General features: G+C 54.4%; 2 protein-coding genes across 3 annotated transcripts; both read left to right on the top strand.

Moving 5' to 3' along the window:
- Window positions 1-1,174: 1,174 nt before the first annotated feature.
- On the top strand, window positions 1,175-6,277 carry KRT17 (keratin 17). Its single transcript, XM_012443883.2, has 8 exons — window positions 1,175-1,669; window positions 2,717-2,799; window positions 3,212-3,368; window positions 3,980-4,141; window positions 4,646-4,771; window positions 4,858-5,078; window positions 5,175-5,197; window positions 6,030-6,277. Exons 1-8 carry the CDS (start codon window positions 1,238-1,240, stop codon window positions 6,122-6,124), a joined length of 1,299 nt encoding a protein of 432 aa, XP_012299306.1. The 5' UTR covers window positions 1,175-1,237; the 3' UTR covers window positions 6,125-6,277.
- Window positions 6,278-13,022: 6,745 nt separating this feature from the next.
- On the top strand, window positions 13,023-15,986 carry KRT16 (keratin 16). 2 transcript variants are annotated; one of them, XM_012443881.2, is made up of 8 exons: window positions 13,023-13,631; window positions 14,047-14,129; window positions 14,267-14,423; window positions 14,538-14,699; window positions 14,789-14,914; window positions 15,221-15,441; window positions 15,539-15,582; window positions 15,735-15,986. In XM_012443881.2, the coding sequence occupies exons 1-8, from the start codon at window positions 13,101-13,103 to the stop codon at window positions 15,833-15,835; spliced, it is 1,425 nt and encodes a 474-aa protein (XP_012299304.2). In that variant the 5' UTR covers window positions 13,023-13,100; the 3' UTR covers window positions 15,836-15,986. The 2 variants fall into 2 exon arrangements, with proteins under 2 accessions (XP_012299304.2, XP_012299303.2); XM_012443880.2 differs by having other exon boundaries at window positions 13,025-13,631; window positions 15,539-15,986.
- The last annotated feature ends 7,095 nt before the right edge of the window (window positions 15,987-23,081 follow it).

Genomic DNA, 23,081 nt, shown 5'->3' on the forward strand with positions numbered 1-23,081 from the left:
CGGGACCCTGGGACCCAGGGCAGGGCTTAGGGTGGTGGGCAGAGCAGGGTGGGGCTGTGGGGTGGGGGGCACATAGCCCACCTGAGGAGCCTGGAGTGGGGAGGGGGCTGACTGGAGTCTCAATAAGAGCCTCTTCTTGGACAATGTCCTTCAGGTTTTCAGTGGGCTGAGACCTGAGATAAATGACCCTCACCTTACCCTGAGGTCTCTTGGGGTACACAATGGTGAGGGGAGTGGAAGGGGCATCCCCCCTTAGCTGGTTTAAAGCCTCTCTTAGCACAGCACTCCCCCACAGCCCACCACGTCCCCATCCTATAGCTGAGCCCCTCTTTGCCTGCTCCAGCCCAGGACTCCCCACCTGGGGAAAGGGTCACAAGAGGAGACTGGGTTACCAAGGGCTCCTAGGGATGGGGCGGGGTCAGAAGCTGACCGGTTAGAACTGTGGCCCCTGGAGCGCATCTCTGGGTGTCAGGCTCTGCAGAAGGAGCCAGCGAGACTGGGGTTCCAGGGGGATGGGTGCTGTGGCAAGATAAGTGGAAAGGATGTTAGCCAGCTTAGCTGGGGTGTTAGGTGGTGCCCCAGTTTCTTTATCTGCGATGTGGGTTGGTCTCTGAGGCTTGATGGCATTTCTGTGCTGTGAGGTGGGCCTGGTGGGCTTGGGTTCAGTTTCCAAGGCAGGATAGGCTCTTGGTCCCCTCTGCCTCCCCCACACCCTCCCCAGGCCAGCACTGTGGATAGAGCAGTGTGGGATGAAAGACAGTAACTTAGGGGGGCCACCTGACTCCGCGACCCATTTCTCTACCAGACGTGGTTGAGGCAGGCTGGGCTGGGGTGGTGGCTGCCTGGGAGGGCCTGGGGACGGTGACGTCCTGCCTTCTGCTCTTCTCCGTATTAGGTCATGGGAAAGCATAGCTGGAGGGCCCGCCTGAATCACAGGTGACAGGCCTGAGACCAGAGGCACCCACATGCACACGCACGGCATCCAGCACGAGGATTTGGAGAAATGAGGCAAATTCCTGATGATGGGCGGGGAGGGGGGCCCCCAGCCACCTGGGAGCTGGCAGGCGGCCAGCGGTGATGAAAGCCCAGGGGAATGGAAACAGAGGAGCAAGCCTGTTGTAATCGCTACGCCCACTGGTGCCTATAAAGGAAGGAGGCGAACCCCGGCAGCCATACACACCTTGGGTCCCCTCTCCTCTCCAACACTCCTGCTGTGTGCCTGCCTTCCGCCGCCGCCATGACCACCACCATCCGCCAGTTCACCTCCTCCAGCTCCATCAAAGGCTCCTCTGGCCTGGGTGGTGGCTCGTCCCGCACCTCCTGCCGGCTGTCTGGTGGCCTGGGTGGTGGCTCCTGCAGGCTGGGGTCTGCCGGTGGCCTGGGGAGCGCCCTCGGGGGCAGTAGCTACTCCAGCTGCTACAGCTTTGGTTCTGGGGGCGGCTATGGCAGCAGCTTTGGGGGCGTTGATGGGCTGCTGGCCGGAGGTGAGAAGGCCACCATGCAGAACCTCAATGACCGCCTGGCCTCCTACCTGGACAAGGTGCGTGCCCTGGAGGAGGCCAACACTGAGCTGGAGGTGAAGATCCGTGACTGGTACCAGAGGCAGGCCCCGGGGCCCGCCCGTGACTACAGCCACTACTACAGGACGATCGAGGAGCTGCAGAACAAGGTAGGGCCTGCTGGTGGGAGGGCTCTCCGGGGCAGGACTTCTCCCCATCTCCTGCCCTGGCCGAGGGCCTGGCGTCCAGCCACAGGGTCCCAGGGAGCCAGGGGTGGTTTGGCCGTGGTTTAGCTTCTGGGAACCTACCTTGGGGATCCTGTGTGGCCCATATCCCCCTTTTCTGGGGGCAGCAGGCTGAGTCAGGAACAAACAGGTCTCTTGGAGTCCCTCGGAGCCTGAGTTGCTCCCTCGTGGAGCTTCTCCACTTGGCGAGGTTGTAGGATGAGGTGGGAGACGCAGATGGAGGGCTGGGCGCATAGCCGCTGGATGTGTGGTGTCTTGCTCCTTTGGAGCAGGGGTCAGCAGGAGGAGTTTTGGGCGATGTGGAGTGGGGGTGTCTGAGTGAGCTCCTGATAGCACCTGCTGCTGGGGGAGGCAGAAAGGGAGGGGCGAGACCTCAAGTGGGGAAGGCCTCTGGTGTGCCTTATTTGGGGATTTTTCTGGCTTCTCCTTTCCTCCTGCTGTCCCTTATGATGGGATCAGCAAACCCCAGGGGCAGGGCTGCTGGCTGGAGCCCAGGGTTAAGAATTAGGAGGGGTCCTGACTTCTGATTTGGAACTACTATTTGGTGAGGACTCCTTTGACCTCCTTTTGGGGGAACCTCTCAGGGGTACCCTCTCACCGACTGTAAAACGAGGGGTTACCCACATCCCTTCCCCGGTTCCTAGATTCTGGGGCAGCTTCTGCCCTGGGGACACTTTCCCATTCTTTTCTGGTTGCCTCATACTCCCGGCCAGCTGTCGCTTCTCTTTTAAGGCTAAGCCTGGCATAGGGCTCTGATGGAGGAGGCAGGTACTGAGAGGAGCGTGGGGGGTGGAGAAGAGGCATCTTTCAGCCCTTCAGACTCCTGCTTGCCCCTCCTCTGCCAGTAAGACAGCAGGGGGCAAGGGAGACGCTGGGCGGGAAGAGACGCCCCCAGGCAGGAAGACTGCTCAGAACCCTGGTGTGGGCTCAGCCACCCCCATCCCATGACCCAACTGTCTCCCATTTCCTCAGATCCTCACAGCCACCGTGGACAATGCCAACATCCTGCTGCAAATCGACAACGCCCGTCTGGCTGCTGATGACTTCCGCACCAAGTGAGTCCTGGCCAGTGCACTTGGGCAGCCTGGGCCAGCTGGGGGAGGATCTCAGGGCTCCTTGGTTGCTTGTGGGAAGGCACAGGAGCTCTGGGTGGGGCAGTCCTAGGAGCCCTACTCCTTGGTCCAGGATGCAGCAAAGGCAGCCAGTTCTGAATGTTGCTGGGCTTAGGCAGGGAATAGAAGAGAGGGAGAGGAGGCAGCGGGCAGAGAGAAGTAAGGAAGCCGGTGGGCATGGGATCTGGCCCTGTGATGGTCCCAGGACTCCAGGGCTGGAATTAATCTCCAATCGACCCTCTCATCAACCCTCCCAAACCCTTAGAGTCCTGGCAAAGTGAAGGTAGGTGAGCAGCCAGGACCTGGACCTGCAGGTCCCAGCAGCCTGGGCTGAAGTCTCTGGTTCCCATGGCAGGTTTGAGACGGAGCAGGCCCTGCGCCTGAGCGTGGAGGCCGACATCAACGGCCTGCGCAGGGTGCTGGATGAGCTGACCCTGGCCAGAGCCGACCTGGAGATGCAGATCGAGAACCTCAAGGAGGAGCTGGCGTATCTGAAGAAGAACCACGAGGAGGTGAGGTGGCTGGGGCAGAAGGTCAAAGAGGCTGAGGAGTGGGTGGTGGAGCCCTGGGGCTGGGTCATGGCTGAGGCTGTGGGAGACAGCAGAGCAGGCGCACTGGGATTAGTCACGTCAGAGTGCTGCCCTGTCTGCAGAGTCATCCCCGGGGTCCAGCATGCAGGGCAGACTCCTCCTTGTACCACACTGCTCCTCTGCACCCAAGGAACCTTCCCAGGGCCCGCAGAAGCGTCCCCTACCTGCTCTGGCCTCTCTCACCAGGGCAGGGGATAAGTAAGGAAGTCTCCTTCTTGTCCCATTTCAAACTCTCAAATCTGGATGCCTACACAGAAGCTTGGAAATTAGAGGGGAAATTTTTGGGGCATAGGCCTAAAACTTAGATTTTATTTTGGAGAGTCCTTGGTTTAATGGGGGAAATAGAGTCTGATGGCAGAGGCGGGGCCGATACAGAGCAGATGAATGAAAATCATTTAGAGGGTCAGATAGAGCAGAGGCAGAACAAAGGAGGGGTCTTTGTGGGGAGTGGGATCCCCTTGTGTGGGAAGGCTTCGGAGTGAGAGGTCAGGACGGGGCCAGATGCTCACACCCCACATCCCCTTTTTCCATAGGAGATGAACGCCCTGCGAGGCCAGATGGGTGGTGAGATCAATGTGGAGATGGACGCTGCCCCAGGCGTGGACCTGAGCCGCATCCTGAATGAGATGCGTGATCAGTATGAGAAGATGGCAGAGAAGAACCGCAAGGATGCCGAGGATTGGTTCTTCAGCAAGGTGAGGGCTGCTGCAGGCCAGAGGTCTCTCTTAGGGGCCGGGGCTCAGGGACCTTGGCCCTGGCAGTAAGCCCACCGCCAGACCTCTTGGAGATGCCCCATCCTCAGCAAGCTGCATGGACTGCAGAGTCACCCGCTGCATCCACAGACCTGGGGCTGAGCTCAAGCTGGGATCTGGGGGTGTGGGTGGGGAGGTGGGGAGTCCCCACAGAATAAAGGCAGTGGGTAAAGACCTTGGGAGTTCCCACCTCTCCCTCAAGAAGTCAGGAACTAGCATCAAGAGCCAGGCTACATGTTCTGGCTGCTTCTCAAGTTTCCGGTCTGTGCCTCCCACACGCAGGGATTAACCATAAAAAACTAACATTTCAAATGGCATGTTTCTGGGTTTTGGGATGTGGGAAGCTGGCGAGAAGGAACCATTCTCTCCACAGTCAGATTTGGGAGGAGGTCTGACTTGGGAGAGGGATCCAGGCTCACACTGCCCTGTCCTGTGTCCTGTCTGCAGACAGAGGAGCTGAACCGCGAGGTGGCCACCAACAGCGAGCTGGTGCAGAGCGGCAAGAGCGAGATCTCGGAGCTCCGGCGCACCATGCAGGCCTTGGAGATTGAGCTGCAGTCCCACCTCAGCATGGTGGGAACAGTGCTGTGCGTGGGGGTGGGCCCAGAAAAGGGCACTGACCATCCTCACTGACCCCTGGTCTTCCTGCACTCCTGCAGAAAGCATCCCTGGAGGGCAGCCTGGCAGAGACAGAGAACCGCTACTGCGTGCAGCTGTCCCAGATCCAGGGGCTGATTGGCAGCGTGGAGGAGCAGCTGGCCCAGCTACGCTGTGAGATGGAGCAGCAGAACCAGGAGTACAAGATCCTGCTGGACGTGAAGACGCGGCTGGAGCAGGAGATCGCCACCTACCGCCGCCTGCTGGAGGGCGAGGACGCCCAGTGAGTGGGGGCGCCTGGGGCCAGGGCTGAGGGGCCTTTTGGCAGGGGTGGGGCTCTCAGACCCACATCTAATCTCCTGTCTGTTTTTTTTTTCAGCCTGACTCAGTACAAGAAAGAACGTAAGCATCTTGGTGGCTGAGGCCCTGGGGGTTGGGTGCATGGACCAGGCAGCCCACCTGCACATGGCTAGAGCAGGGTCCCCAGCAGCTCCAGGAGTTGATGGCAGGGGTGGGAGAAGTGACCCATTAGCACAGAGAGTTGATGCTCAGGAACGGATCAAATGAGAGAGACACTGTCTGGTCTGATGGGGTGGGGCAGGGAACTGGTCCTTACCTTGGAGATCCTAATCTGATGGACGAGACAGGTCCTAGCTCTGCAGATTGTCATCTGATGGGAAGATAGGAATATGGTCTCATGATCTTTGCTGTTGGCAGCTTTCAGATGAGCAAAAGCAGTCCTGTCTCTGGGGACTCTAGCCTGATGGGAGACAGGGACATGGTCCTTGTCCTCCAAATTCCAGTCCGATGGAGAAGATACGATCCTGGCCCCAGGGTTCCTAGTCTAATGGAGGAGATAGGGACCTGGTTTTTAGCTTGGAGATCCCAGTCTGATGGGGGAGATGGGAGCAAATCTATGTCCTGGAGCCTGCAGAGAAATGGAGATGAGTTTCATGTAGTCTCCTCTCTGGTAGGACACAGTGGGTCAGAATCAAATAACCCATCTGGGGAGGCAAGACTCACACAGGGCCACCGGCAGAGGGATGGGATGGCAGGGAGGTGGTGGCAGGGGCAGGAGGGAGGTGTGTGCAGTGTGATGTCGAGGGGCCAGTGGAGGCACTCACAGCAGCTGGGGGAGGACTAGGGAGAGAGCCGGCTCCTGTCCATGGGGGCTTGGGGGCAAGCGAGGGTCTCCTGGACCCTACCCACTTTCAAGCACCTGCTTTTCCTGCAGCGGTGACCACCCGCCAGGTGCGTACCATTGTGGAAGAGGTCCAGGACGGCAAGGTCATTTCCTCCCGGGAGCAGGTCCACCAGACCACCCACTGAGGACTCAGCTCCTCCCGGCCAGCTCCCCAGGAGGCAGGGACGTAGCTGCCCCATCTGCCCCGCAGTCTCTGGCCTCTCCAGCCTCAGCTCCCTGCTTCAATCCCTTCCCCTTGCCTCTCTGACTGATACCAATAAAGCTTGTTGACTCAGCTATGAAATGTGTCCTTGTTCTGGCCCCTGAAGTGGGCACTAGGGACAAAAGGGTGAACTGGGAAGGAGTGAGGGTGAGGGGAGGTAGTGCTTGGACACCCGCTGTTGTTGACTGGGAAGTCAGGGGTCCGCTTAGATCAGCATAAAGATGCTTGCATCTCCCAGGGGCTGGTGATTTTCAGGGGGTGGTCTAGGCTTCGCTAGGCTCGGGGTGGAGTTGGTGTATCAGGTGAGGTCCTAGGTGGCCTCTGATTGCCCTGTGAATAGCTCTGTGACCTTGGGAAGTTAGGCAGTCACTTCCCCTCACTGAGCCTTGCTTTCTCATCCATAAATGGATGGGAAGATCTCAGGTGTGGGAGCCTGAATCCTCAGAAATGACTCACTCAATCAATTGCTCCTCCCCATCCTGTGGGCTATGCCCCCACTCCCCGATCGGGCAGGAGGTGGGCAAGGGCTGGGATAAGCACGAAGGGGTGTGTCGGGGGGAAGGCAGGCTGGGTGGTTGCCATCCCAGACTCCTGTGTGAGTTTCAGGAAATCCCTAAGAGCGGCTTCCATTGCCCCCACCCCAGGAACCTGAGCAGGAGGCTGGTGTTTTCAGGGAAGGTGGCAGACCCCAGGCAGGTGTGGGAGAAAGGGTGGGGCCTCTCTCAGGGGTCAGCTGGTGCTCAGGATGGGGATGGGGTGGGGTGGGGGGCACTGCAGATGGGGCGGCTGTGCCCAGGGAGCAGTGCCACTCTCCTTGGCGGTCTGGACCCTCTTTAGTTCCCACCTAGGGACAACTGACGGGGGGGCAGGGGTAGAAACTGCCTCCTAGGAAAAGGAGGAGGAACCGTCCTGCTCCAGCTGCTCCCAGCACACCCTCTGGGCACTAGCCCCAGCTCTTGCTGGTGGCAGCAAGGGTGGCTGTGGGGAACAGTCTGTGGGAGGTGAGCCTGACACCTGGAAATCTTCCTTCTAGTAAATCCGGAAACTGCTGGGCGGCTTGGGCTGCTTTCCTGGTTTTCTTCAAGGAGAGGGTTAGTGGGAGGAGGGTGCCTCCACTCCATCACTGCTGACCTGAGGTGTCTCTGCTGCTTCGGAATCAGACCAGGGCCCTCAAACACCCTCTCTCTCCTGGTGCCTGGAGGCTGAGGGTAGGGCCCAGGTCCAAGGAGAATGGGAGCAGCCAGAGCTCTCCGAGCCTGGGTTGGTGGGGCGTTTGGGACTGGCAGAGGCCAGCGATGGGGGTGGGTACTGACCACTGGGGTATGGGTGACTTTGGGCTGGTCACAGGCCCTCCCTGAACCTTGGAGCTAAGACATGCTGGGAGAATGTTTCTCTCTGCAGGGGAGACGGCTGCCTGGAGTCGGGGACTCGTGCCTGTAGCGGCATCTGCACGACTCAAAGCAAGGGCAGGCTGTGCTCCGTCAGAGGCTGACGTCTCCCGGCTGCCTGGCACCAAATGTGGCGCCATGGAGGGCAGGAGGGAGGCACTATTCACGCCAGGCCCCGCCACACATCCCGCCGCCCCCCGGCAACCACTGCCTCTACTGGCTCAGCTCTCTGTGCACATCCCGCCGCAACCAGAAGAACCAGCCCTGGGCCGCAGATGGCTCATTCTGGAGGGTGACTTCATTTATCTGAAAAGTTCCAGGAAGCAGGGAGGGTCTGGGGGAAGGCGCCTCGTTGTGTGGATGGAGACACTGAGGCTCCAAGGAGCATTGACTTAGCCTTTGTCCTGGATCCTGGGAGGTCAATAGTGGAGATGGGCTTGGGAGGGGAGTGGACCCCACTTCCGTTCTGAGAAGAGCTGAGCCCCACCTCCTGCCCCACCCCAAGCTCCAGGCAGGGCTCTCCCTCCCTCCTGTAGATCCTGGGTTCATGATTACCGATGAGGCGAGTGAGGAGGGGTCAGAGTGTGGGGAGGACAAGAGACAGCCCCAGACTGTGCCCCTATGCTGGGGAAGAAGCCCCTTTCCACAAAGTGAGTGGGTGAGGGGCTCAGGAGGCCAGAAGCGGGGAGACCCCCGGTGTGCCCAGAGAGCTGAGCCAGTAGAGGCAGTGGTTGCCAGGGGATGGGGGGAGACTTGAGCGGCTTTGTCCAGGCACCCCAAGTAGGCCCAGGCTGCTGGGGACATGTGCCTGAGCTGGACTGGGGACCCAGCTATGGGACTCATGGAGGGACTCGTAGCTCATCCACAACCACCCTGCCCGCTGCACAGAATGTTTCACCCCTTGCCATCAAGGCAGAAGCTGTGGATCTGTGGTTGCCCTTGGAGATGCCACATGTGGTCTCATGTGATGGACACACACATGATTCTCAGGCCAGGCCCACGCCAGGGGTAGCTGCCTCTGCAATCCCTTGCAGGGGCTGACCCAGTGGCCTGTCCTGCAGGGAGATGATGTGGTGGGGACACTCACCCATGGCATTACCTTACTCTGTGCCTGGTTTGCATTGAGTCCCGGGAAAGGAGGAGACACTGGCCCTGACCCAGAGAGACAGTGCGTGCCAGAGGGGCCTGAGGGACAATAGTCCCTCAGTCCTTACGCAGCATGGGTCTCTCGTGGCATCCCAGGTTTTGGGGAGATGAGGGGAACAGAGGGAGCACAGCCAGGCAGGTCTGCCCCCAAGCACAGAGCCAAGGGGAAAACTGAGCTTTACAGAGGACTGTCCTCATCCTGAGCTGCAGTGACCATTTGAAGAAACATCCCTGAGAGAGACCCACTCTTCCTCCCATGCCCGCCTGAGGTCCGCAGCCTTCCCTGGAGGCACCAGCTTCTGGCTCACCTTCCTGGGCTGGGGGCAATGGGAACCCCTCTTGGGGGTTTCCCGAGACTCTCATAGGAGTCTGGGCCCTTGTTTGTGCAGAACAGTGTGAAGGGCTGTGACAACCCCACCTTCGGGAGGAGCATCAAATATGCAGGAGGGGAGAGGGTGCCCGAAGGCGGGCCTGGCACTCACAGGTTTCCCCAGATCCTGGCGCCGTCACAGTGGCACAGCCTGGGCCTGGACATTTGTTCTCCTCCCAGGACCCTGCTCCCTCTGCATCTCGTGGCCTGACCTCACTGTATGGGATTGTCTTTACCACCTTCTCCCCACAGCAGCCTGTCTCCAGGGCTTCTCTGTCTTGTTTTTTGAGTCTGAGTGCCCAGCACAGAGGCAGGCACATAGTAGGTGCTTTATAAACACCTGCTGATAAACATAACACTAGCCACCAGCCTGTGCCAGGTGCCTTATTTATTTAGCCTCTAATCCCCTAATACGCCTGTGAGGCGGGGCTGTTACTTCCATTTCCCAGAGAAGGCAACTGAGGCTCAGAGAGGCTGAGTGTCTTGCCCACGGTTTCTCTCCTGCTTGCCCCGATTCCAGGCTGCTCTGTCCTGGCTTAGTGGGGCTCTGCCTTTCCTTCCTCCCGCCCTGAAGCCTGTGGCTCTGGTTTGTCCACCCGGGGCTGGGGGCCCTGCAGCAAGCCCCTCTCTCCCCTCAGCTTCTTTGCCCCCTCCCCAGTCCTGCTTTCCCAGCCTGAGCCGGCTGGGGAGCTTGTAGAACAGCCCCACCATCAGGCTTGTCCTGAGTGATGCTGATGTGGGGGTCGGAGCAGGGCTGCGAACCTTCACGGGGACGCAGATGATCTGTCTGGTTGGAGAATCACTGCAAGGTGAGGCGTGGCATTGGCCAATGGTGTTTCCTGGCAGCCTCAGGTATGCTGTGATCTCATGCGTCATTCTTGACATGGGCAGGATGGAGGAGGGCAGATGGAGGCAGCGTGTGGGGAGGAATCCCCTGCCTGGAGGATGCCCACTGTGCTTCTCTGTGCTCTGCTCACCAGGCTCAGTGGTCCTGGCTCTTGGCCACCTTGGGGCAGGTGTGTATCACTGCTGCAGAGGAAACGCCGCCTCCTCCTCTGTCAACTCAGATCCTCCAACACCCTGCTGGTGCCTCCCTCTGCTAGGACCCTTCCAGGGTTCAGGGCCAGGACGGCAGCCCCTACCTCTATTGCTGAGGCCCAGGGGGCCAATACTTACCCTAGCTGCCTCCTGCGGTGTAGGCGTGGCAGGCAAAGCCCAGCACCCCAGGGTTTCCAGCCGGGTTCTGAATTTTCCAGCGTTAGTTTTCTCTCCAGGATCAAATGATAAGTTCTGCTAAGGATCATGGAAGCTGGTGCTTCCAGGGTCAGAGAACCTTAGAAGGTCAGAGACTATGTCACTGTCTCCCTCTCCATCCCCGGTCCCCGAGAGCTGTGCACATGGCAGGTCTGTGATCTATGGAGCTGGCCGAGCAGTTTGGTGCGTTGGTCAGCAACTTCCCACAGCTTCTCAGCCCACGCAGATCCCCAGGTCTGCAGTGCTGGGCCTGTGTATAATCCCACCCTGCCATCTCCGAAATGGGGAACTTGGCGGGGGGCAGTGAGCCAGTGAGAAAGGGGTGTGTGTGTGTATGTACACATGCCAGGGGCAGAGAGTGAAGAGTTCCCAGAGACCCCTCTGCGAGAGTCAGTGTGGATCCTGGCTTGGGGGTTGGAGCTGGCTCGAGTCTCTGCTCTCCTACTTCCGTTCTCCTTAACCTGGGTGATGGTGTCGCCCTCTTGGGTTGGGGTATTGATGGCCTTTGGTGACCTTGAAGGCCATTTTCAGCTCTGAGGGTGATGGGTCTGTGGTTGGAGTGGAACTCCAGGCCCACCCTGACACCTGAACACTGAGGTTTTTGCCCAAGATTCCGGGGTCCCCGTTGCCCCTCTTTGGGGATGGGGGTGGGGAGGGCCGGGTTCCCTCTCCCAGGTTTGGCTCTGAAGGCCTGTGCATCCATTCTGCTCTTACCTCTGGGCTGAGTGAACAGGTGTGATATAGCCGCAGCAAAGCTCTGGTTCTGCTGAGAGAGGGAATTTCCTGCCCCAGCGGAGCTCAGGCAGAGGCGGGTGTCTCTGGGCTCCTCACCTCAACAGAGGCACTGCAGAGCAAGGACAGTGGCCAGCACTGAGGGGCACCCCGCAGCACCCTGAGGAGGCCCCATCTTGGTGCCCAGAACCCTCCATCTCCCCTCCAGTCCTCGGTGCTGGACCAGGATCTCAGGCCAAGACCACGCCCACCATGGGCAGAGCTCATGCCAGTGACTGGGGAGGTAGGTGAGAGTTGGGCATACTGGCCCCACCTGCAGGCATGGTGGGAGCCTGGAGAGGGCCAGAGCTCTGGGTTCTGGTTGCAGCTCTGAAGCTTAACGCAGAGTGACTTTGGGTGAATCTCCACCTGTCTCTGGTTCCCTCTCTGTCCCCTCTGATCAAGAAAATGACGTAAATTTGAGATGCACAGAGAGAGAGGGCTCAGGATGATGGCACGGGCTGAGGAAAGGAGAACAGGCAGACAGGTTCACACCTCAGCTTCCAGCGACTGGTATCGTGGGAAGCCCACTCACCCACCCTGAATCCCAGCTGCCTCACCTGTGGACTGGTAGCAGGAATCACGTCCCCCTCATTCCCTCTCATAGAACTGTATGGCACACATCAGGCTTGCCTGAGTGGGCAGGTGACCAGACCTTCCCCAGCTTGGCTGGATGAATGGAGCTGCCAGGCCCATCCTGGGATCTGTGGACACAGGAGAGATAACTGCTGGGAACGGATCCCCAGCCAGTCCTGTTTCTACAGGGCCAGGGGGACTCTGAGGCCCATGGAGGGGTCAGGGGACACACCTGGCTGTAGTGGCAGGACGGGGCTTCCTCCCACCAGCCTACAGGTGGGGTGCCCGTGATTAGGAGAGGGCAGTAGAGGAGTGGAGGAGCTAGGGGTGGGGGCTGTGGTATTCTTCAGGTGGGAGTGTGGGGCGCAGGGCCCTGCATAGGGGTGTATAGAGGTGAGTGTGAGGAGAAGGTGACTGGAGGGGCAGGATGGGGAGGCCAAGGGGCAGTGCTGGCCCTTGATGAAGGGCTGGTGGGATCCTTCACGCATGTTTCTTTGTGGCTAGTGGTGTGTCATCCCCTTTTACAGATGAGAAAACTGAGGACCAAGGGGCTGTAGGACAGGCCTGTGCTGTGCAGCTGGCACGGGCAGAGCAGGGACGCAGGGACCTGGTGCTGTGTCTGGCTTCACGGCCCGTGCTGTCTGCATGGTGTACACACTTCTGGAGACCCTTGGGGGCTCAAGGCAGCCTCTGGGCCTGGAATTAGACCCAACAGGGGAAAGAGAGTCATAGGATTTTAGAACCAGAAGGGACTCTGCAGTCACCCAGTCCAGCCTCGTCACCACTGAGGGGAAACAGGCCCAGAGATGGTAGGTGGGGAGCCTCAGGCCACACAGCAAGCAGAGTGAATACATGAACTCTGCCCCTGCCCAGAGTGGCCCATGTAGGATCCCAACTGCTTCCCAGGTCACCTAGGATGGCATCACTGAGGTCTCTTTCAGCCAAGGCTGTCACTGTGGGGCAGGGAGTTCTTCCGAAGGGCTGACTCACAGCCTGAGGATGCAGTTGCCACAAAGCTACCTGTGCCAAGGCCCCACTGGCCCTGAGGGCTCCAGGAACAGGAGCCTGATTCCCGGCCGCCTAGCCTGAGTCACCACCGACTGGCGTTTGTGTGTTTTTCTCTCGGCCCCACACCCCCAAAGCTGGGTGGGAACTCTGAGCCGGCACTCGGTGGAGTTGACCCTGGGCTGAATAATCCAGAGTGAGGAGTTGGACGGGACCGGGAGTGATGAAATCCCGAGGGGAATCTGGAGTCAGCAGTTAGGAGGGCCCCGCCTTCCCCAGGTGGATTTAAAGGTCTCGGGTTGGAGGCAGCCACAGCACGCTCTCAGCCTTCCCGAGCACCTTCTCTTCTCTCAGCCAACTGCTCGCTCGCTCACCTCCTCCTCGGCACCATGACCACCTGCAGCCGCCAGTTCACCTCCTCCAGCTCCATGAAGGGCTCCTGCGGCATCGGGGGCGGCTCCAGCCGCATCTCCTCTGTCCTGGCCGGAGGGTCCTGCCGTGCCCCCAGCACCTACGGGGGCCTGTCTGTCTCCACCTCCCGCTTCTCCTCCGGGGGAGCCTGCGGGCTGGGGGGCGGCTATGGCGGTGGCTTCAGCAGCAGCAGCAGCTATGGTGGTGGCTTCGGGGGAGGATATGGTGGTGGCCTTGGTGCTGGCTTTGGTGGTGGCTTGGGCGGTGGCTTTGGTGGTGGCTTGGGCGGTGGCTTTGGTGGTGGCGATGGGCTTCTGGTGGGCAGTGAGAAGGTCACCATGCAGAACCTCAACGACCGCCTGGCCTCCTACCTGGACAAGGTGCGTGCCCTGGAGGAGGCCAACGCCGACCTGGAGGTGAAGATCCGGGACTGGTACCAGAGGCAGCGGCCAACTGAGATCAAGGACTACAGCCCCTACTTTAAGACCATCGAGGACCTGAGGAACAAGGTGGGTGACTTTGGTGGATGGAACATTGAGAGCAGCTGGGGCTGCAGTGGCCCTTGGGAAACCTCTTTTTAGCAATTACACTTTACACACGGGGGACTGGGTACCTTTGGGAAGTGGTGGCAGAGAGAGTCCCTTTTCAGCATCTCTGTGCCCGGCTTGGGGCTGGAACCCTGAATCTCTTATTTCCTGCAAGGGTTCAGCTGCAAGTTTAGCTCCCCTGCCTTGAGCCCAGGAAGGGGGTGGTCAGGATGGAGTGCCTCCCTCCATACCCTGAGCTGGTGGCGAAGGCATTCCAGCCCTGTCAGACAGGAGGATTGCAGATCTGGGGAGGTTCTTTTTGCCCCTCTCTGCCTTTCATGCTCAAGTAGCAAGGTCCTTGGCTGACCAGGGCACCTGTCCTCCATCCCCACTCCAGATCATTGCAGCCACCATTGAGAATGCGCAGCCCATTCTGCAGATTGACAACGCAAGGCTGGCAGCTGATGACTTCAGGACCAAGTGAGCAGCCGGCATGGTGGGCTGAGGGCAGAGGGCAAGGGACAAAGAGTGGGGTTGTCCACCCAGCAAGGCCAGCAGATCGTGAGCCTCAGAATCCTCAGGACTGCAGCCTGAGGACCTGACCTCTGTCCTACCAGGTACGAGCACGAACTTGCCCTGCGGCAGACTGTGGAGGCCGATGTCAATGGCCTGCGCCGGGTGCTGGATGAGCTGACCCTGGCCAGGACTGACCTGGAGATGCAGATCGAAGGCCTGAAGGAGGAGCTGGCCTACCTGAAGAAGAACCACGAGGAGGTGCGGTGGCTGCTGGCTTCGGGGGTTGGAGGCTGGTTTGATGGGGTTGCTAGATGCACCTGGGGCCAGGAGAGGAGCCTGTGGAGCTGACTGCTTCCTGCCATCCCTTCCCAGGAGATGCTTGCTCTGCGGGGTCAGACCGGCGGGGATGTGAACGTGGAGATGGATGCCGCACCTGGCGTGGACCTGAGCCGCATCCTGAATGAGATGCGTGACCAGTACGAGCAGATGGCAGAGAAGAACCGCAGAGACGCTGAGGCCTGGTTCCTGAGCAAGGTGGGGCTCGGGCCCTCAGTGCTCCTGCAGTACTTCCCGGCCGGGGGCTTTGGGAGAGCCTCACCTTTTGCTCTGCTTTCCTGCCGCAGACTGAGGAGCTGAACAAAGAAGTGGCCTCCAACAGCGAACTGGTCCAGAGCAGCCGCACCGAGGTGACGGAGCTCCGGAGGGTGCTCCAGAGCCTGGAGATTGAGCTGCAGTCCCAGCTCAGCATGGTATGAAGGACCCAGCGCAGCAGCAGCCCCCCAAGTCACCTGTAATGGCCACCACCCCCTCGACAAGCCACAATCCAGTTTCACCTTTCTTTTCTCAGGAGTGGGACCAGAGGACTCCTGGGGCCCATTATATAGATAGAAAAACTAAGGCCTGGAATAGGAGGATAGCTTTTCTCCATATTGTCTGGCCCAACGGTACCCCAACTGGGATCAAAATCCAGGCACCTCTCAAAAAAACATGCCCAGAGACCTGGAGGGACAGGAGTGACCACCTCCATTGACTCTTTTTCTCTCTCTCACTTGCAGAAAGCATCCCTGGAGAACAGCCTGGAGGAGACCAAAGGCCGCTACTGCATGCAGCTGGCCCAGATCCAGGGGCTGATCGGCAGCGTGGAGGAGCAGCTGGCCCAGATACGCTGCGAGATGGAGCAGCAGAGCCAGGAGTACCAGATCCTGCTGGACGTGAAGACGCGGCTGGAGCAGGAGATCGCCACCTACCGCCGCCTGCTGGAGGGCGAGGACGCCCAGTGAGTCCCAGGCCCCACAGTTCTGCCTCCCAGACCCTTTAGCCCCGCCGCCGCTGCTCTCAGCACATCTGACTGCCCTGCCTTTTCCCTCCCACAGCCTTTCCTCCCAGCACACATCCGGCCAATCCTATTCCCGCGAAGGTAAGGTTCCTGAGGCTCCGGCACTGCAGCCCCTCTGCCTGTTTCCATGGGGTGGGGGCCGGGTCCTTCTCCCCAGAGCTCTCAGCTTTCCCTTCTCCGGGAGCTTCCTTAGCTCTCAGACCCCTTCTCACCTCCTCCTCCTTCTCCCACAGTCTTCACCTCCTCCTCGTCCTCTTCGAGTCGTCAGACCCGGCCCATCCTCAAGGAGCAGAGCTCATCCAGCTTCAGCCAGGGCCAGAGCTCCAAGAACTGAGCTGCCTCTACCACAGTCTCCTGCCCACCAGCTGGCCTCACCTCCTGAAGGCCCGGGTCAGGACCCTGCTCTCCTAGCGCGGTTCCCAGCTGTCTCCCCTGCCCCTCCGCTGGTGGTGGGCTAATAAAGCTGACTTTCTGGTTGATGCAAACCTGTGTGATCTCCGTTCTTGAACTGATGGGAGGGGAGTTGCAGGTGCTTTCCGGAAACCCTCTGGAGTCTCACAGCCTGAGAGATATGGGAAATGGAGCACATCTCAGAAGATCTTGAAGGGTCTTCCTGGAAGACCTCCATGCTCTATGGAAGTGGGAGGTGGGACACAGGATGGGGGAGTGTCCACATGTGTTGACTGACACCACGGAGGCATTCTACAGAGGTTCTTTTATGATATTGTCCTTGCAACCCTGTGAGGTGGGTGTGGTCAGGCCCATTTTGGAATTGATAACCCCCAGGATTCAGAGAGTTTCAGTAACTTGCATAAAGTCATGCAGATAGTAAGCAGTACAGCTGGAACTCAAACTCAGGTCTGTCTGTCTGCAAAGTCCATGCTTTTCTTTTAACACTACTCTGCCTTTTTAGGCATTTCAATCCCAGGACTCCCACGCTTGAATCCTAACTCTACCCCTGGGCTCCCCGACATCTGCACACGGTTCCTATGTTGGAGGGTGGAAGGGAGTGCTTTCTGCCTTGAGAATGGTGTCCTTATCAAACCTGAAATCCTCCTTCACCCAGCCTGCTTCTCCTCACACCCCATCAACTCCTCCTTCCTCATTCCCCTTGGCTGGTGAATTGCGTGCTGATGAGCACCCTAGGAAACACCTGTTGTCCCATGGCCATTGCCAAGTTCAGATCTTCTTCCTTTCTCCCTAGACTTGGGCACAGCCTAAATGGGGCCCCTTGAGAGTCAATCTCATCCACCTTCAATTTCCATTGAATGATTTCTACCAGAGTGTGGCCAAGATCCAGAACAAGGGTGAGCTCAGGACTCCCCTGCTTAACAGTCTGTGATGGATCCCATTCCCCTCCAGCACTCGGCCTTCAGTTTCAACCAAGCTTGGTGGTGTCCTCCTGCGCCTCCCAGCTCCAAATCCCTGAGTCACCCCTACCTGACTGAGACATGGCCCACACCTCTCAGTTGCTGTTCTTTCTTCCTGGGTGCCTTCCATATTTTAAATGTTTTAATTAAAAAAAAAGTTATGTATGTACCACATCGTAAGACTTTTTTTTTTTTTTTTAAATGAGAAAGCCATCCCCAGGCTGGATACCACACCTCTGTTTCCACCTCTCCCTTTCAACTTCAGCTGTTTCTTTTGGGATTTGTTTCCTTACTTCTAAATAACAGGCTTTACCCTATTATTGTTTGATTTTTCTATTTTTGTTTATAATCTCTTGACTTTTGGCTGTGAAGGATGAGGATGTGGCTCTCTGAGACAGCATTGCCCCTCCCCACTTCTTTTTTACATCCCTTCTTTCCACCTTCTCAATATATTCATATTTTTGTTAGATAAATGTTTATATTATTATGATTATTTAACTGTTACTCGTAGTCAAACCATATATTATACTATATTATATCCATTTTATACTATATTATATTATACTACATTTTATGCTATATTAAATTTCTTTAGAATAAATATCTCTTTTTCAATTTGCCTAAGCTTTCTATGTATTGATCATTAATTTGTTTCCTGATTTACTGCTGGAAGTATAAATCTCCTCAATATTTTAGAACCCTGGGTGTTCCATCAATTTCATTTTCATGAAGATGTGTCTCCTAGAGCCTTCTGTCCTCCTGCTCTTGTCTGTTCTGGGTGCTGTCTGGGTCTCCTGCCCAGCTGTGATCTGGAATCTCTCTTCATCATCCTGAATTTCCTTCTTTTTCCTGTGTTGCATTCCTTGTTTTCTGGATCCAATGTCTTCCTACTTCTTGTTTTTATTTTTCCTTTTGTTTCAGTGAAGCACATCCTCAAGGAGTTTCCTGGGAAGGGAGTTACAGGGGTTACATTTTTTGAGAATTGTGTCAAAAATATTAGTTTGCCCTCACTCTTGACTGATAGTTTGGCTGGGTATGGAATTCTAGCTTGGAAATTATTTGCACTTAGCATTTGAAGGTACAATTCCACTGTTTCTTGGCTTCTAGTGTTGCCGTTGAGAAGTCTTATGCCATATCGATTCTAGATCATTTCTTATTATCCTAGTCCCACTCTCCTCCCTAGGAGCTTTCAGTTCTTCTCTTTCTCTCCAGCGGGCTGAAATACCATGTGTTGAATTGATGTAGCTGTGACTTCATCCACTGGCTGGACACTAGCAGAAAATTCCAATGGGGGAGCTCATGTTGTTCATTTCTGGAAAATTTTCGTATTTCATGATTTCCTCCCTCAATTTTCTTTCTTTTTGGAATGGCTATTTTTCCTATGTATTCCATTTTATTTTTCATCTCATCTTTTTCTTTTTCCTGTTTTCTGAGAAATTTCTTTAACTTTGACCCCTAACTCCATTAATCAGAGTTTAAAAAAATTGGCTGTATTTGGCTGGACACAGCAACTCATGCCTGTACTCCCAGAACTTTGGGAGGCCAAGGTGGGTGGATCGCTTGAGCTCAGGAGTTCGAGACCAGCCTAGGCAACATGGTGAAACCCTGTCTCTACAAAATATATAAAAATTAGCTGAGTGTGGTGGCCTACGCCTGTAGTCCCAGCTGCTAGGGAGGCTGAGGTGGGAGGATCACTTGAGCCTGGGAAGCTGAGGCTGCAGTGAGCTGAGATTACACCACTGCATTCTAGCCTGGGCAACAGAGTGAGACCCTGTCTTAAAAACAACAGGGCCAGGTGCGGTGGCTCACGCCTGTAATCCCAGCACTTTGGGAGGCTGAGGCGGGCAGATCATGAGGTCAAGAGACCGAGACCATCCTGGCCAACATGGTGAAACCCTATCTCTACTAAAAATGCAAAAATTAGCTGGGCGTGGTGGTGAGTGTCTGTAGTCCCAGCTACTCGGAAGGCTGAGGCGGGAGAATCACTTGAACCCAGGCGATGGAGGTTGCAGTGAGCCAAGATTGTGCCACTGCACTCCAGCCTGGTGACAGAGATTCTGTCTCAAAAAAAAAAAAAAAAAAAAAATCTCTTAGATGTTTCACATTTCATAGCTCTGCATATTTTTTCAACAGTCTCTCGTTCCTGTTTCAAGATGCATTAGTTTCTCTGATCTCTCTGAGCCTGTTGGTCCTGCTTCCAGCAATGCTTCTATTTCTGTCATCGTCTTCGTTTCCTCAGTTCCCTTCCTCCTGTTTGTCTTGCCTCCATCTTTCAGGTCAGAGGATTTTCTCTGATGTCTATTGGTCCTTGGTAATTGTTCATATTTAAGAGTAAGTCACTGAGAAACTGATTGGAATATATGTAGATATGTGTATATAGCATGGAAGCTTGCCACCTGGTAGGTCTCATTACTGAGTAATCTGGTAGAGAACAGCTGTTTCACTGGGAGACAGTATCTGTAGCACTTTTCTTAGCTGGGGTCGTCCTCAGAAGGAATACTTCTAATTTCTTGTCTGGATTGTAAAAGTTACCAGCTTTCTGGAAGCTGAGTAAGAGAAGCGGGCTGAGAAGGTCTCAGTCTCGGCTATTCTGCTACTAATTGATTTCAGTTTATTGACCCTGCTTCATGTCTCAGAATTTAGAGTCTCTCTGGGGAAATTCTCCAGCATAAACGTCCAGTTTCTCCTGGAGTAATCGTGGAGTGGTTGGGATCAGACAAGGAAGGGCGAGAGGAGCTATGGAGGCCTCTCTGCTTTTTATACAGATCTCTAGCTCACCCTCCCATTTCTGGTTCACTTGTTCCTCACTGTCAGAGGTACCTGGTGCCCCCCATTCCGGAGACTTTCCAGAGTTCTTTGTTTTCTTTTTTTGAGATGGAGTTTAGCGTGTTACCCAGGCTGAAGTGCAATGGTGGACCTTGGCTCACTGCAACCTCCGCCTCTGGGGTACAAGCAATTCTCCTGCCTCAACCTCCCAAGTAACTGGGATTACAGGTGCACACCACCATGCCCGGCTCATTTTTGTGTTTTTAGTAGAGACGGGGTTTCGCCATGTTGGCCAGGCTGCTTAGGTGTGGTGGCTCATGCCCATAATCCCAGCACTTTGGGAGGCTGAGGCGGGTGGATCACCTGAGGCCAGAATTCTTAAAAAGTCAGAGTTCAGAAGTTCCAGGGTATAAATATGCTTGCCTCTTGGCTTCCTTCTGGGAAAGCACTGGATTTTCGTTGTCTTTGTTTTCCAGATTCCGAAATTTTATTGCCATAATCTACTCTCCGGATCTCTTCGTCCCCATGGATTGTATCCATTTACAGTCATTTTAATAATGCTTAGGAGGTGAAGAGAAGGTGCATGTTTAACCTGAGTTTAATCTGAAGTCTCTGCTTTACATGGCAAGACCATATTCATCTGTCAAGGCCGCTGAGCCTGACTCATTACTCTAGAATGCACAGTCATTACTGGCATTGTTGGTTGTTCAGCAAACGCGTCTCCCTTTTTCTGGTCAACCTGTCCCTCAAGCCCTAGGGTAGGTCTATGACTCAGAATGAAACCCAAATCTCAATACCAGAGGTAACCACTGATAATATTTTTACAAGTTTCTTTCATATATATCTACATATATATACAGTCATGCACCATATGACGACATGCTGTTGTTCAATGATGGATGGTATATATATACAAGAGTGGTCTCATATGATTATAATACTGTATTTTTACTGTACCTTTTCTGTGTTTAGATAGGTTTAGATACACAAATGCTAATCACTGAGTTACAATTGCCTACAATATTCAGCACAGTAACCTGCTGTTTGAGTTTACACCCTGGGAGCAATAGGCTATACCATCTAGCTTTGGCGTGAAGTAGGTTATACCATCTAGGTCTATGTGAGCAGACTGTATGGTGTTCACACAATGACACAATTATTTAATAATGCATTTCTCAGCATGTACTCCTGTTGTTAAGTAATCTGTGACTGTGTGTATATACATATATGTATTAATATACATATACATACACATATGTTTAAATAGAATACATTTATACATATATATTTATGTATTTATATATAGATGTATAATGAAGTAAACATATATTATCAGCTATAATTATGACAACAATTACACTAAATGTTTGTACCATATTGCATTCAATTTTTATTAATATTATAAGAGAAACATTCTTCTGTGTTATTAAAAGTGTTGTACTTTTTTTTTGAGTCAGTGTCTTGTTCTGTCACCCAGGCTGGAGTGCAGTGGCATCATCACGGCTCACTGCAGCCTTGACCTCCTGCTGGGTTCAAGTGACCCTCCCACCTCAGCCTCCCTCATAGCTGGGACCACAGGCATATGCCACCAAGCCTGGCTAATTTTTATATTTTTTGTAGAGATGGGGTTTCACCATGTTGCCCAGGCTGGTCTCGAACTTCTGACCTCAAGTGATCTACCTGACTTGGCCAATCCCAAAGTGCTGGGATTATAGGTGTGAACCACTGTATCCAGCCAAAAGTGTTGTATATTTTTCATGCTGTTTCTCCTTTTTTTTCTTTTAAAATAATGCAGCAATGAACATTTTTCTGTATAAATCTCACAAGTAGTTTTGATTATTTCCTTAGGCTAGATTCCTAAATGTATACTACATGAGAAGATACAGATGTTTTAAGGTTCTCAATTTGTATGGCCAAACTGATTTAAAGAGAAATTGTGCCAGTTTGCATATCTCGCCAGCAAGGAATGGGAGCGCCCATTTCAAAACATGCTCACCAACTTTGAGTATTATCTTTTTTTTCTTTTTTTGAGAAGTCTTGCTCTGTCATCCACGCTGGAGTGCAATGGCATGGTCTTGGCTCACTGCAACCTCTGCCTCCCAGGTTCAAGTGATTCTCATGCCTCAGCCTCCTGAGTAGCTGGGACTACAGGTGTGTGCCACCACACTTAGCTAATTTATTTTTTGTTTGTTTTTAGTAGAGACAGAGTTTCACCACATTGGCCAGGCTGGTCTCAAACTCCTGGTCAAGTGATCTGCCTGCCTAGGCCTCCCAAAGTGCTGGGATTACAGGCGTGAGCCACCACTCCCAGCCTGGGCATGGGTGCTATTTTAAAGAACTTGTCTGTTCCGGTGTCTTCAGAGTGCCTAACTCCCAGTAGCAGATCCTCGGAAAGCTCAACATGAAAGGCCACTACTGACAGATGCGGAAACTCAGGTTTACAGAAGTTAAGGGGGAAAAAAAACTTTCTTGGGATCTCACAGTCACTTAGTAAAACTCCTTATGAGCAGAAATCACATTTCTCTTGTTCATTGCTGTTATCTTGTAGAAACAAAGCATGAGCGTCTTTTAAACAGAAGGACTATATTGTGCAGAAATACGAGTTTCCCCTTCAACAAGGGAACCAGCGTTTCCATCTGGAAATGGCTTGCTGCCAATTCTTAAACTAAGATTTCTTAAACTAAGATTCAGGTCCCAAATTAGACTGCATTTTTGCTCTTGGCTGGTCTTTCCTACTTCCTAAGACCCTGGCACCTGAGCTGAGAAGGCTGAGTACTCCCGGTGTTCCTTGAAATTTGTCTAATTTGAACACACCTTCGGATTCCTTATGCTTGACTTACTGTCAAAGTTTGGGAAATACTGTTTTAGATAATTGCATGAGCTGCAAAAACAATGACTAGAGTGAGAATTAATGGTAGCCCATAAAGTGCATCTGCCGCTGTAAATGAATGAGTGGTATGCTTGTAAAGCTCTGCTTTCTTTGGCTCCATTGTTTCTGAGAGTTGTAATAAGCTCAGTGTCCCTCCTAGTGTATGAGATAAGCAATTTCTTCTGCTTGCCTTCTCACTGCTGTAGCTTGTTGTTTAAGACCTGTCTGCTCCCTGAAACAGAAACAGCAATGAAACTTTTGTTTTGCTAGTCATCAACAGCCTCTAGGTGGTACCCAGCCCACAAGGGACACTCAGGAAAGATTGATGGTCAGGCCATGGAGGTTTGGTTTAGAAGTCTCTGCTGTTTCAGGGTTCCATGGAACTTTCTCAGAAGGTAATTTCTTCCTTCCTTCCTTCCTTCCTTCCTTCCTTCCTTTCTTTCTTTCTTTCTTTCTTTCTTTCTTTCTTTCTTTCTTTCTTTCTTTCTTTCTTTTCTTTCTTCTTTCTTTCTTCCTTCCTTCCTTCCTTTCTCTCTTTCTTTCCTTCCTTCCTTTCTTTCTTCCTTTCTTTCTTT

The sequence above is a fragment of the Aotus nancymaae genome, unplaced genomic scaffold (assembly GCF_030222135.1).
Source record: "Aotus nancymaae isolate 86718 unplaced genomic scaffold, 86718_ANA_hifiasm-v0.15.2.pri h1tg000089l, whole genome shotgun sequence".
NCBI lineage: Eukaryota > Metazoa > Chordata > Mammalia > Primates > Aotidae > Aotus > Aotus nancymaae.

Coding starts and splice junctions, on each gene's coding strand:
- KRT16 (XM_012443880.2), top strand. CDS start 13,101: ATGACCACCTGCAGCCGCCAGTTCACCTCCTCCAGCTCCATGAAGGGC. Junction 14,700..14,788: donor AGGCCTGGTTCCTGAGCAAG/GTGGGGCTCGGG, acceptor TTCCTGCCGCAG/ACTGAGGAGCTGAACAAAGA. Junction 15,442..15,538: donor CTGGAGGGCGAGGACGCCCA/GTGAGTCCCAGG, acceptor TCCCTCCCACAG/CCTTTCCTCCCAGCACACAT.
- KRT17 (XM_012443883.2), top strand. CDS start 1,238: ATGACCACCACCATCCGCCAGTTCACCTCCTCCAGCTCCATCAAAGGC. Junction 3,369..3,979: donor TGAAGAAGAACCACGAGGAG/GTGAGGTGGCTG, acceptor CTTTTTCCATAG/GAGATGAACGCCCTGCGAGG. Junction 4,142..4,645: donor AGGATTGGTTCTTCAGCAAG/GTGAGGGCTGCT, acceptor TCCTGTCTGCAG/ACAGAGGAGCTGAACCGCGA.